The sequence below is a fragment of the Rhipicephalus microplus genome, chromosome 1, assembly GCF_043290135.1.
Source record: "Rhipicephalus microplus isolate Deutch F79 chromosome 1, USDA_Rmic, whole genome shotgun sequence".
Lineage (NCBI taxonomy): Eukaryota > Metazoa > Arthropoda > Arachnida > Ixodida > Ixodidae > Rhipicephalus > Rhipicephalus microplus.
In genome coordinates this window covers 243356232-243371061 of record NC_134700.1, presented here as the reverse complement: position 1 = coordinate 243371061, position 14830 = coordinate 243356232, and the positions used below count along the sequence as shown (strand labels likewise).

At 49.2% G+C, this 14830-nt stretch overlaps 1 protein-coding gene across 1 annotated transcript in view; it reads left to right on the top strand.

Moving 5' to 3' along the window:
• Nucleotides 1-14830, top strand: part of LOC119164145 (retinol dehydrogenase 12-like) — a 29616-nt gene that overhangs the window by 13812 nt on the left and 974 nt on the right. Inside the window, exons 5-6 of the mRNA XM_075891798.1 lie at nucleotides 2415-2609; nucleotides 4255-4361. Coding sequence (XP_075747913.1) covers nucleotides 2415-2609; nucleotides 4255-4361 — 302 coding nt within the window. The remainder of the gene's footprint in view (nucleotides 1-2414; nucleotides 2610-4254; nucleotides 4362-14830) is intronic.

Genomic DNA, 14830 nt, shown 5'->3' with positions numbered 1-14830 from the left:
TAAAACCTCACGGTTAACAAAAAAATGTTAACGTTATACCCGTTAGGTAGCGTGTATGTAACGAAGTTGCCGAAAAAAAAACGTGATTGATTCCTCTCTTTAGAAATCGGTATAACGCAAAAGTGAAACGTTTCCTCGCAGAGGTAGTTGAGCATAAAATGTGCGTTGTTTCGCCACAAGGGTGAAGTAATGAATGCTGCACTAACAAGAACGACAGACAGTTCGAAACTTGCAGCGCATACCTAAAGCAGAAAGCACGCATGAAATAAGCACACACTAGGATGAGTGCGGACAAACAACTGTCACAATTCTTACTTCCTATGTGTGAGCGGCGCGCTTCTTTCGTGAACGCGGCCGTGGCAGCGAGGGAATTGACGTTCGTGATCTCTAACTACTGTAACTTCAAATCAAACTTGCGGCGGAAGCACAAGAGGTACGAGGCACCCGAATCCCGAGATGAGCGCGTGCAAGTGAGCCACCACGCTAGAGAACTTCATACGCACTTCATGTGGAGACGCGCGGGGTGGCGTGTCGTTGTAGAAGTAAATTATAACCATACGTCGGCAAACTCACTCAAACTAACTCTCTCTCTCTCTCAGATCAGAACATGAGTATGAGCCCGAGTGAGTCCGTGTGTGGTATTTTGGTGAGTTCGAGTGAGTCCAGTTGAAAAAAATTTCAGTAATTTTGTGTGCGAGCGAGTTCCGTTGAGGAAAGCGTTGGTGAATACAAGTCCTAGGGAGCGCTAGCCACCAAATCATACATATTTAGTGAGTCAGTCTGTGCGAGTTCCATGCTTTTGTTTTTACCGACCTATGGTCTTACCTAGAAATCTTGGGCATTGCTATCAAGCTTGCCTGTGCTCATGATTATACTCACGTCTACTCTTACTTATTTCAGTGCACTAGTGTTCATACACAGCATTAATAGTTATTGATTAGAGGCATGAAAAGAAATGTGCTTAACCTCCCCCCCCCCCCGATCTCTTTAACGGGAAGGTGAAAATTCCTTTGTTGAATTTAAACCGTTGATAACTCTTATTTGAGGTACCACATCAAAAGGCGCCACGTACAGCACCGATTATATGGGATATTGGCGTTAAATATGAATGACACCATGATCGAAAAAAAAAAAACTACTTTAGCGCTAACGCACTCGCGAGTCGATTCACTCTGGCTAGCTCAAGCTGAGCTCAGGCTCAGCTCGAGCCTTGATCGTTTGACGCCTTTATTAGGTGCTAAATGTAATTGTACAGCTCACAGAAAGCGCGTCGCGGGTAATTATATAGGCTGTGCTGTTTATTTGACATATATGTTCCTATTTATTGCTGGTCAATTGTTCATAAAATAAATTGGCCGTTTATCTTCGTTCTTCACTCTAAATGTCGTCCAAAGAGTATTGTGTTCTGCCGGCCAAGCGGTCATTTATGTTTTGTCTTGCCCGAGACAGCGCCTCCTCTGTGTTGAATCGGCCGCACCTGGCTGGCATTGTTAAAATAGGGGAGGCGCTGCACGAGATATGGACGCCATGCGGCAGTGCTGTAGGGAAACATGAGCTTGTGCAGAGCGCGAAGCCACTGTCAGGTAGCAGCACCATATCGTCGGTAGATCGCTTTTTTGTGTGCATAGTCTGACATTTTCGGCGCAGGGTGAGAAACACAAGGGTGTTTAGAATTACTCATCTGTGTGTTTCCTACTAAAGGAACACACCACCTAATACTTACGTATTGATGTAGCGCCTCAGATATACTTAATATTTGCTTTTTGATCGATCATGTTCACAAGTATCTATGCAGCCACCAGTTGAAGATCGCTGGGCGTTCAGCAAGTGCATAAACTTTGACAGGTTGGCTGAATCGTGTGACAGACAGACAGACAGACAGACAGACAGACAGACAGACAGACAGACAGACAGACAGACAGACAGACAGAATGTTTGCGTTGAAGTATCCCAAGGAAGACCAAGCGTAGCTTGCACTAGTGGCACAAAGCTAAAAGGGCACAACGGAGTTGATGATATGACGTTACTCAGCGGGCGCACACTCTTGGCGAGAAAGACGAGACGAGTGCAGGTGCGCCATGCGCATGCGCTGTAGGCTAAGCTCGTAGCGGAGATCCGGTGATGCGAACGCGAGCATGGACCACACCTTTCTCGGGCAGACCGAATGCGAAGCTGTGCGAACCGACACCAGTGGTTGCTAGGCAACACGAGGTTCGTTATCGCAGCATTTGTCCGTGATGAACGTATTACGGGCTTGTGCATTTCCGTGCTAAGATTCAGTTGATAGCGCAGTGTCTGTGTGTTCTCATCGGTTGTCCCGATGTTCCGAGCTCAGAACACGATCAGAAAAGCTAAGTTTGCAGGGTAATCTGACTTGGTTGTCGCGTGTAGACCACTTGAAAACCACTTTGCAGAACTTCTGAAGAAGAGCGCACCCAGCCGCGTGGTGAACATGTCTTCGGTGCTTCACCACTTCGGCACCACGTGGCGCCTAGAGGAGCAGGCGAAGGGCACGTACACGTGGAGGACGCCGTTGCTCACCTACTGCAACGCCAAGATGGCCATGGTGCTTTTTACCCGGGCGCTGGCGCCTCGGCTGAAGCCGCATGGTGAGTCGCGTTGTGAAGGACGACGGGAAACTGAGCTGGTTACGGCCTAATTTTCACGCGGTCACGCATTGGCTCGAGACGACCTTCAAAGGCGAAAACCATTTTCGCTTTTAAGTCGATTGTATTGGTCCCCCTATGGAGCTTTCTGCAGCTAACGTTGTTTTGCTTCGCCCACGATATCGGCTTACTGTTGACCAAAGGACAATATCATGTCGACGAGGCCGCCATATAACGTCATGAATTTTGCTGTCATGTGACGTCATGTGATGACTTCTTACGATGACTTCATTACTTGATGGTGCTTTTTTTCATCACACATGTTGACGCCCACGATCAACTAGCATTTGGGGAGTCATCTGAGGTTTTCACCGAAAAATAGCATCCGCCCACAGAACCACGGCGCTCCTGCCATTCACCTGCGTAAGGCTGGCTGTTAGCCGTTCGAGCCAAAAGTACATTTTCTCGGTTAAGGCAAATACTATGCATATTAGTTAATAAAGGTTCGTCCGCATAACCTCAAATGCGGTGTTTAGATGGACAGCGATTTCACATTCTTTAAAGTAAGTGACAGGGACGTTCAGGCTTCAGATCTAGCTAAAACAAATTACACGAGCCCGTGTTTGTATGGCCAAGTGAAAGAAGTGACGTCCCAGACATCAGCAAGAAAGATCGTACAGAGTGTTAATCCAGATTAACTGTGGGAGGGACACTGCGCACTGAGGTTCTCTTAGGCTGTGACCGATTGTAGGTCGCGAGGAAGAAAAAAAAAAGTTCATAGATGTAGCAGCGAGCGAGGCCACGACTCAACTGGCAGTTCGGTCACTTTGCAGCTGCCAGTGCCGTACAAAGAGTGGGACCTTCGGAAGGGGTGAACTTATTTGGTAGCTATTTGCCATTGTTGGTTTGAGATGATACACGCTGAAAGCGTATAAATAAGGTGAATACAGAGATAGACTTCATACGCACGGCGCTCGTGTGTGTCAAGCCTCATCTCTGTCTTCATCTTACGTGCTTTTCACCTTGTGTAGTGAATTCCTTCATCGCCGCAGACAGAGCAATGACAGGCAAGTAACAACCAGCCACGAAAGAAGGTGAAAGCAATAAGAGAAATCAACCAGTCCCACGCCGTGAGAAGTGTCGGGACAGTGACACGGCTGGCGTGCGAGTGTATGTGATTGGCTATAGTGAGATCGTAAATCAATCACTAGATTTGCAATACGCTCACATCAAGCACTAATAATGTTTCAGTTGTGTGCTCCAGTCATAATAATTTTTTTGGTCCTTTGAGAGGTTGCACAACAATGTTTAGGCTAAAATTGGGATTCATCAAAAATAACTCTTCGTGGTCACTGACACCCTAATCTGCAGTGGCACTTGAAACACTTTGAAAAATTCCTGTTATTCGCCTTGCTCTTGGCCGATCACCATATGTAAATGCCGGTCATATGCTAGAAGCATTGCCATCGTCTTTCAGTCGTCTTGGGCAAATGTATAAATGACCACGTGAGCTTGAAATGTTGTTCCTGTCGATTCCCGGAAGGTATACAGTCGAGTTGTCGCTTGCAGAGCAGATTATGCACTCACGGGTCTCCGTTCCCCTTTGCCCTGACCCCGTCCTTCATTTTCATCTGCATGGAGCGTGAAGGAGTGACAGTCAACGCCGTTCATCCTGGTGCAGTCAACACCGGAATAGCGGGGGAAGAAAGGCTCATCGCTTACCTGTTTCAGGTCCTCTTGGCTTTCTACGGAAGGGTATGAACAGCGTCTTTTTTAAGCTAACTTGCAAATGGTACACCGACCACATAGTCTCGTTATTGCTAGCCGACGATAACAAGCAAAGGTAGCATAGAAGAATTGTAAGTAGGCCTGGGATTTATGGGATCTCAGAGCTGATCAGCTTGACGGAACCACGCCTCAGCCATGGCGTCTGCTGCCTCGTTTGCATAACACTCAAAGGAAAAAAAATGAGTAAAAAAGAGCGTCTTTTTGTCCTACAAAAATAATCGCCATCTATCTTGCGTTCCTTTCCTTGCAGTATCGCCGCGTTCTTTGTATACTTTCAGGTCACGAACTACACGCGCGTTATCAGCGTGACATAGCTCTTTTGAGAGGAAAGTGGCCAGTGCCTAGTTTTCAATAAAAGAAGTGCAACCAAGCCGGATGATGATTATTGTGGTGAAACAAAAAAGACACCATTTCTACTCGATCTGCTTTCGAATGAATGTTTATGATCAGTGTTCCATGTTCATGCCTTGCTAATTTCGCCGTAGGCACTTTTCCGTATCACCGCGTTTTAACTAAAATAGAACCTATCTATATTAACAAGAAAGGTTTGCCGACAGTACCTTAATTGATGTGCTGCTTTAGCGTCTTGTTGGCAAAGTATGAGTGAGGTTTAAACGGCCTAACATTATGCTAGGTGAACATGCGACGAAATCCCGAGAACACTGCAATGACAAAAATGTATGCAGTTCCACTGAACGTGAAGAATGAAGGAAGTGCGAATCAGCAATTTGCATGTCCTTCAGCAGTGCTCGCGTTCACGGCTAAGCTCGCTGTGGCGCTTTAAGCGCGCAGGGCAGCCTACTCGGCCTGCATGACGGGAAAAGAAGCCTCCATTGGCGAAGCGGCACTCTCCGCATCTTTCTTTTCTTCCTCTTCTCCCTCACATGACTCCTTCTCACTCCCCTTTTTCACCCAATATGTATGCTTTCCTTTTCCATCCACTGCTAGAGTATACAACCTCCACCCTTGCTGTACAGTACACGGATATGCTATGATTTACCCTCACTATCCTCCTTGCAGCACTCCTCACCACCACATCTCTTTCCCACCTTCTTGCTGCACTGTATAGCTATACTGTGCTCAACCCACTGCCTCCTCTTTTTCCGCCAACTTAATCTCTCATTATTTCTCATCACCCTTACTTTTTTCTCTTTTCTATAATACCATACCGCATATGACTATGCTATGCTCTCAGCTCCCCTCCGCATATCCCTCACCCTCAAGTAACTCCTCCGTACCCTTGCCATAGTGGTTAGTACGCATGCCTGCGCATATTTTACCCGGGGTAGCTTGCACCGAGGTAGCTTGCTTTCCGCGCAGACGTTGAGCCGCCGCATGCAGTGCTCTCTCCTCCAGAGTAGCAGTTTGTTGTCGGCGTTGCCGCTGCTTCGAGATCTCTCGCCTCCGTGGTAGCTTGTTCTTTGCGTCGGCGTGGCCTTTCGCGGGGAAGGGCGCGTTCACCTGTGTTCAGAAAAATTTATTGTCACGAACATCAATAACATTCAACAGAACATTTTCTTTTTGGACATGCACTAACGATGTTGACAAAACAGACGTCATTTACATGAACATGGATATGATATGACGTTGGAATAACATGTACATTCGATGGTTCACACAAACACAACCACAAAAATGTTTCAAGGTAAACAAGAGACACAGATAAAACAGGAATATGTACATTTTGCTTATTTACATGTTGGCATGCCATTTCTGCCGGTGCATCGACACATCATCCTACCAATACCAGGCCGGCCGAAAGACAAGTTGCACTCGTCCGTCGCAGACCGACACAAAAGGGCAAGCCCAGTGCCGAAGAAATTCCTCTTCACCAAGGAAGAAGAGCTCCTCTGACAAAACAGACAGCAGCTCCGAGTACAATTGTTCTAGGATCGAATAGAGCACGTGGCGGCGGCGGCCCGCTGCAACCGCCTCGCAGCGGTTGCGCCAGAGGCAGAAAGAGCCGGCAACAATGAGAAGACAAGCGAAGCGGCCTCGCGAACAACACCCAAAAGAAACGAAGTTATTTACTCCGAGGCAGCAAAATCTGGCATGTACGGCTCTCCAAAAAAACGCGAGCAATGACACAATGCCTCAGAAAATGCTGATTTGTTTCCCGAAGGGAGCAGTTCGGACATGTTGCTGACTGGACCATTCTCGACCTTTCGAGGCGGTAAAGAGTGGGAAGCACACCCCATCCCAGGCGCCACATGAAGTCCCGGAGGTGTCCAGGCAGAAAAGAAGCCGTTAACCTGCTCCAAGACACCCGTCCAGAGCGAGCACGCTGGGCTGAGGGGACCAATGGAAGCAACAGAGCAGCAGTTGTCTCAACTATGGTTGTTCAACACATCTATGCCAGGACAGGTCGACTGAACATGGCGAAAAAATTCAACAGTTGTTGCATAAAACGCAGGAAGTGTTATTAACTGCGGCCCCCTGTTAAGGTGCACATTAGGCATCAAATGCCGAAGGTGAGTACCCAGAAAGTAATATGCAAGCGTTCGTGCGGGGGATTCCTCCACTTGCACTAGGTGCTAAAGGAAGCGCAGTGCCAGCAGCCGACAGCGTATGGACACTGAAGAGAAAGCAAAGCCTCCCTGAGAACGCTGCTGTCCCAGTGCCGCACGAGAGACCAACTCAGTGCCGCCTGACCAAAAAAAAGGAACACTAAGCAGACTGCAGTGATCGCACGATACGTAAAGATGGTTGCACGACGTGAGAAAGGTACCAAATGCGACCGCAAAATACAGTCTGCGCAAGGTGTCTCCGCTCAAGAAGCGGAAAGTAAAAATCCCGTGCATCTTGAATTTTCAGTCTTGCTTCTTCGAGAGCGTTTAACCAAACGGATTCGCAAATGCTGTAGTGGTTGTATAAAATACCTAAAATACGAAGCGACGTGGCCGGCTGAATAGGAAAACCGGCGCTAAGCCTGGAGTTTGGAGAGCCAATGAAGAAATACCGGGATTTAGAGATGTTCAACGCTGCACCTGAAATGTCGCCATACTGGGAAAATACACGCACGCTGCGCGAAAGGCTATCTTCATCTGAAAGGTACAAGGTTATATCATAAGCGAAAGCTGTGACTTTCACGACACCACTACCAGGAAGCGCAAGACCCCAGACACGTGAATCCGCGTCAAGAGCACGCAAGTATGGCTCAAGGCTGAGGACAAATAGCACAGGAGACAGTGGACATCCCTGACGGACCCCACGTGTTATGGAAAAGGCAGCACTTTCCCAGCCATCCAGAACTAGTATGCTTTTCAGACCAGTGTAGGTATTTCTAATCATTTCCACAAACGAATGAGGAAAGCCATAAAAGATATACGTGTGCTCTAGTCGGTCAAACGCTTTTTCCTGGTCCAAAGACACAAGGATACCACGCGCAGATCGCGACAGAGTATAGGCTATAATATCACGTGTGGTAAATTACAAGCTGTGTATTTCTCGTCCAAGCACTGATGAAGTCTGGTGATGACCTACCAGGGCGTTCAACAGACCCGGGCGTTCAACAAACGTTGAACGGCTACCGCCGCGAATATTTTATAGTCAACGTTAAGGAGCATGATAGGTCTCCAGTGTTCGGGATTAACAGAGGAAGCATCACCTTTTGGAATGAGCACAATGCGTTCATCTCGAAAACTGGATGGAAAGACACCATCCTCGTAACATCGCCGGATAACCGCGGTAAAGGTGGCACCAATCTCATTCCAAAATTTAAAGTAAAACTCAACAGGAAAACCGTCTGGCCCAGGGGCTGTTCCACGTTTCATAAATTTCAGTGCCGTCTTTACCTCTTCAGCCGACTGAGGGATGTGCAGGCAATCCGCAGCTTCTTGAGGAATACGGGGCAAACTTCTAAGCATTGGCGGTGTTTCATCACAGTTATTCCGCGTGGCCGAACACGACATTGCTTCAAAATGCGCCAAGAAAACAGATCGAGCACGCATAGAAAGCGGCTGTGCAGGTGGTATTTGTGCTGCCATAGAGACAGATGGCTGTGATTGCCCCCCCCCCCAAAAAAAAAACAAAAAACAAAAACGAATGTCTCGTGTAGCGCAGCACCTCGGGATGTGCACATGGGTTGTGTCTACAGCGCCATGATGCTGCCGCCAGGACGAAGCAGCAGTCAAGCGCTGAAAGCGTTCACGCTGCCAAACTCGCATCAGAAGAGAAGGCGTTTCGGCGCGCAAAGCAATATGTAGCTTCATTGCAGTGTCAGCAAGCTCTTAAGAAACGTATCGATGAAGCAAACGCCCCTACAGTGCGCAGTGCAGGCGCCACTGTGTTTAAGCGCATCCCAATCTTCAGGACCAGACGCCGTGAGTGACAAACGTATTGCGCGTGACAAATCTGATCTTGAGCGCGCGTCCTGCAGGACGCGAACATCAAGATGCCACGGCTTTTCCGAAAAAGGAAATGGAACTTCGAGCTTCAAGACAATAGGCCGATGATCAGATACGTACACAGGAGAAGGTGGGAAGGACGGAACGGATTAATCGGAGACAAACGCCTCTAACGCTCGTGGGATATAAGCCCGGTCGAGCCTGCTGGAGGATCGTCCGCGTCGCCATGTTTAAACAAAGGTATTTCCGTGCACTACATTGTGCGCGTCCAGTAATGAAAAGTGGTGGACAAGGCGTCGCAGCTCGCGTGAATTCCAAGCAGACCGGCCCCAGCCAGGACCTTGTACATCGGCTCGCGTATTTAGAACGCAGTCGAAGTCGTCAATCAGAATGACAATACGACCGTCAAGAAAAACTCATCCAGGTCTCTAAAAAATCATAAGACTGTCCAGCGTGTGATGGCCCATACACACACACAGTATCCTTAATCTGAAAGAAAAGTGGCTGCAGTCTAAAGCCAAAACCCTGCCCACACCATCGTAAAAAGCATGATGATCCCGTAATAAAGCCCGATTAAAAATATTAATACCTACTCCCGTAAAACGAGATGCAGGGAAAGAGAAATATCAATCTAGGTTGAACTTTCGTTTAAAAGCAAGCACGTCACATAACGAGAAGAAATTTGTTTCCTGCAGGCACGAAACATCACAATTTGCAGCACGGGTGACACTAATCACTTCAGCCAGCTTTGCCGGACTGCGAAAACACTGAACGGTCAATGAAATAATATGCAGTGTAGTAGCCATAATAAAAAGTAAAGACTAACCTGGACGCATAGTTCTAGACGTTGTCCTGGAAAGTGTCCAGGGGAAACTTCTTCAACCAAATCACAACGCTCTGTTCGACCCTCCGGAAGAGGGTCGAGGTTTTTCGGAACCTTGGGATTTACCACGGCTGTCACTGCGTTCATCGGAGCAAGAGCTGGAAGTGTGCCCTCGCTTGGTTTCACGTGGAGCTCCCATGTCGACGTCAAAATCGGCAAGGCTAGATAGTCCGATGCTATTATCCAGTCCCAGGCTGAAGTCGCTTTACGACGACGTGTCCTGTGGAGGTAAGGACCAAGCCGCCGGTAAGCTTGGATCCACGTCCTTGATGCTGGCAGCACTGTCCACGTCTCGGCAGGCCGGTGTAGGCACCCTTTGTGTGGGCGATTTTTTACGTGTACGACGCGATGTCGAAATGGTCGGAGCGGCAGCAACAGAAGAGGCTGTGGTATTTTCGGCACTGTTTTCCGAAATAACAGGGGTCGTAGGGTCAACTCCAACAACAGCAGCATGAGAACTGGGGTCATTTGTGCACTGAACATCGAGTGGCGTCAGAGAAGAAACGCCGACGCCGTTTGCAGGGCAGTGCGTTGCGTCTTTCGAAGCACACGGTTCCTGCACCAGCGGGAAGGCCGACGCGCCAAGCGTCGCATCGACAATCCTGCTTTCGTTGTACGCTTCATTCGAAGGAACTTGTAGGGGTGAGGCCAGCACAGCATCGGTGACCTCCTCCGCGTCCCGCAAACCGGTAGTTGTTTCCGTTGCCGGTGTCAGTGTTGGAAAGGCACCAGCGGCAGCGTCTAAGAGCGGCGGACAGGGCAAACCACAGTTGGGTGGCCGTTCCCGCAGCGTCGACACGGGCGGTCACATCCTTCACTAACGTGACCGTGCACACCGCAGCGACCACAATACGGTGTTGTGCACTGGGCTCGTAGATGGTCCCGTGAGCCGCATCTTCGACATACATGCTGGAGACCACGGTAGTCGAACGTGGTACGGTGACCAGAGAAGTGCAGGTAGTTCGGCACAGGATTAGCAGAGTTCATCTCCATTCGAACAAATCGCGTTCGAGTGAGTACGCCGCGTCGCCCACTCATCAAACCACTGGTGACAGTGAGCACCTTGTTATATGGGGATAACGCTTGGACGAGAGCTTCGTTTGAGACGAACGATGGCAGGAACAGGCAGGCGACGTTGGTCACTTGTGGGCTAATGGGGACGACTTCAACACGCTCGCCGCCAATCACCAGGCAGCCAGCATTGACGATTAGAGACATGGAGGCCATGCTCTTCACGGTGACTTGGAAGTTTTGAGCTCCCTGATGCTGCACGCAGTATACCTCTGAGAGGCCGACTATTGAGGCCGTCGCATCAACGACGGTCTCGGCACTAGTCCCCGTAGGGACAACGACGTCAAAGACAAGCGCCTTCGAAGGCGTCCAAGACGCGACGGGCCCCATGACTCCTACTGATGGACGCCCCTGACGTAGAATGCACAGGGACGTCCACGCGCTTCCAAGAAAGGTTGCTACGTCATACTCGCTGGGAGTAACATCCTTGGTTTTAGATAGGTTTAGCGAGCGTTGAGCCGCAGTGCAGTGAACTAGTATATGCCATGAACTCGAGGCGGTTAAAGGTGGGAAGTAGACACGAAGCGCAAGCCGTAAGAAAGTGTGCGTGTGCCACCTCTCGTTTAGTCCTTGGAATGTCCGCTGAATGGCGGTGCTTCTATATGCGGAATATATGACGAAAAGATGCGAAATGGTGGTACTTGGAGTGTTAACTAGATGGATGAATGGACACAGACAGATGCATGGACGCACGCAGGGATGGTTGCACGGACGGAAGGACGCATGGACGGACGCAGGGGCAGACGCATGTACGAACGGAGAGACTTACGCATGGATGGACGTGCGGACGCACGAACAGACGCATGCACGGACGGGCGGAGTGACGCACGGACGGTCACACAGACGGACGCATGAATGGATGGAAGCAAGAACGAACGGACGGACGGACGGATGCTTCGCACCACTCTCCATCATTCACCCCATGGATATGCTGCCATTTTTTTATCCGTGGCTGAAAGAGAATGTGTGGTCTGGAACGCGCTTATTCTTGATCGTCATCAGTGTCATTGTCACCATGACGGACAACGTACGCACAACGGACAAGCCTAGACCCTAAAGTGCTTCGCCCGCAAAGTAATAATAATAAAAGGTTACACAGTGTCCCACCAAAGAGAGCCATGAGTAGCATGCGAAGCAGCGCATGGGTCAACTTAATGTTCCGTTCGTCACGGGCACCCTGTCCGATGTTAACGCGTCCTTGCAAGTGGAGCACACCGTGGATTCACTAGTTTCTGCTGGTGTTACTCGTCCCGAACTGTTGTTGGAGCACGCAACGCTGGTTCATCGCCACGCCACTCGGGAGCACGTAGGTTCATCTCGTGTCGGCCAGATCTTGTTCCCCGACGCCATTGCTGAGAAAGTGTGAGAGGAAGAGGCCACAGGCTTTTAAGGCCTGTCCACACGTACCCTTTGCAGCGCGTTGGCACGTGTCTGTTTTTACGCAGCGTCACACCCTCTCCTGTATGGAGAGAGAGAGAGAGCTCGTAGCAACGCACCCAGTCCCTCTATAGGGAGAGGGCGCAGAATCACGTCAAAAAGCCACGCATTTACGCGCTGCGATGGTTACGCCGGGTCAGGCCTCTACACAGCCGCTTGCGCAGGCCCAAAAGCGCTAGCGCGTGTCGGAGCGTTCTGGCTAGGATAGAACGAGTTGGTTTATCGCGTGTCGGCAAAATCTCGTTCCCCGACGCCATTGCATGGTTACTGAGAGAGCGTAATGGGGAGAGGCCATAGCGTCTTACCCAGCCCCTTATATAGGCCGGAACGCGCTAGCGCGTGAGCACGTTCTGGCAATGCTTGGGTGGGCTGTTGCGCATACGCAATAAGGGTGGTCACACTGCACACCACTGGATTCAACTCCACCATAAGCTGCATGCTTCGCATCTAAAACAACGATGAGCTCCTTGAATGGAACTATAGGTGTTGAACATTTTTAGCCAACTCGTGAACATCTAGGTCAAGTTTGCTTTCCGAAAGGTGCGGAAAGTCGTGGAAGTGTTCATCGGTTAGTTTGGGGGGGGGGGGGGGGGTTATGACTTGTAGCTTGGCCCGTATAATACAGCCTCGCGGAGCTTCAGCTTGCCGATTCTAGTTCATTGTTATGCCTGTTTGACGTTACACATGAATATGCTATGCTTTACCATCTTAATTTCTCCTTTCCATTTTCCTTAACCTCAAATAACTTGTCACCATTACTTCTCTTTCCCGCCCCGTGACTTTGCTATATATCTTCTTGCCTGCGTGACAACCTTCTAGAGAGCAAATGACTCTTTTTTACTGGACAAGGACTGACTCCGCAACACGCTGGCTTGGTCTTACTGGGAGAGGCGCTTCGCCGTTTTGTGTCCCCTGTGATCATATCGGCGACATGAAACATTTTATCTGGCTGTGCCCGAGTTTTGAGAGGGAAAGAGCAGCGATGGTATGCAGCTTGCAAAAGGGTTGTCACTGGAACGGGACAGTTGAAGATGTAATTTTCCCCTAAGGGCCCGCGGCAACGAGGAAAAGCTTGCAACGTATTTTTATGACTTTCCTGCGGTATACAACGGGCTGTGTGACCTTTGGTGACGGACCGCTCTTATTCAGGAGGTGCTCACGCGGAACAATTGCCGGCCATTTAGGTCAGTCTAATCCCGGCTGTTGCAACACCACCACAACCGCCAAGCGGTGACAAGTGGTGACAACATACCTCTTCCCCTTCCCCTCCTGCTCAGCTTCACTCTGTTTCCAGCGCCTTACTATACATGGCTATGCTATACGCGAGTTTCCCTGCGTTACGCCAAACGTCATGACTCATGAGACGACGACGACAGCATATACGGCAGCCGGTGCCGCAAAAGTGCTCCCAACTTGAAAGCGGAATTCCCGGCCCTGTTAGCGGCTGCGGATAAGCTTTTCTTGCCCGCTTCGTAGCTACTAAATGTGAGCAATACACGATTCTAACAGATTAAAAGCAAATTCTTTCTTTGCACATTGGTTTTATTGAAATGTAACAGCTCAAACAAAAAAAAAATAATATCAGGATTTTACAGGCCAAAAGTACGATACGATTATGAGGTGTCCGCCGTAGTGGAGGGCTACGGAAATATCAATCTGGTGTTCTCTAACGTGCGCTGACATTGCAGAGATCGCGGGCCTCTAGCGTTCCACCTCCGATTGTGTGACCACTGGGTCTGCATGGGATCGAAGCCGTGACCGTCGAGTGAGCAGCCGAACGCCGCTGGACGAACAACGCAAACAAACCGCGGCCACAGAAGAGGTACACGACGCTGATATACTTACATCTGTCCATACTGCGGAGCATACAGCTCTTGTAAATGCCAATGCGAAATGTGGGAAACACAATGAAAGAACGCGAATACAAAGCCGACGAAGCAGAACGCAAAAACGACAATTCAAAGACACAAGAAGTCGTGTGACTTAGTTTGCATTCGGAAACGCGAAAGCCTCGCCGACAAGGTCTTCATCAAAGAAAGAAAGAATAGAGGTGCTGAACAACATACCACCAAATGTCTTGATATACTTACACGCTACCAGGCTGATACGTGCGCGTAGTACTTGAGGCTTTGATTCGAATAGTCGGCCGTTCAAACGGTCTACAGTTTCATACGTGGGTGTTTTTACCATCTAGATTTTCCAATCTGTGGGTGTAAACGGTCATTGCCTGTCGTCTATAACATCCGCAAGACACAGGTGTGAAACAAACCTGTACAGTGGAACACTTGACAAACGGCGCTTTCGGCCAGACACACCTTACCGATGTTACAAATAGGTGTGCGCCACTTTCCCAGTTTATTGAAGGCACGATGACGCAACTCGCACGCCGTGCCTACTTGCCTTTGTTTTCTTCAAATTGTGGAAAAGTTCAAAGGCATTCGATGGCCAAGCGAAATTTCGACGGCGCGGCAAACACATGAAATGACCATACAGAAGCGACGAAGACTTTTTGTCGGTTTTGGTTTTGCTGTAGACGCAAAATATTATTTTTTCTCTCTATCAAATCAACTGTCATTGTCTGTTAAAAAACGCTTAAAACAAATCAGTGACGTGTCTTTCTAGAACACAGCAGGCTCACCTGTTAGCACATCCCCCCTCCCCCCTTCATTAAAGTCTTATCTGACCATATTGTTGGTACT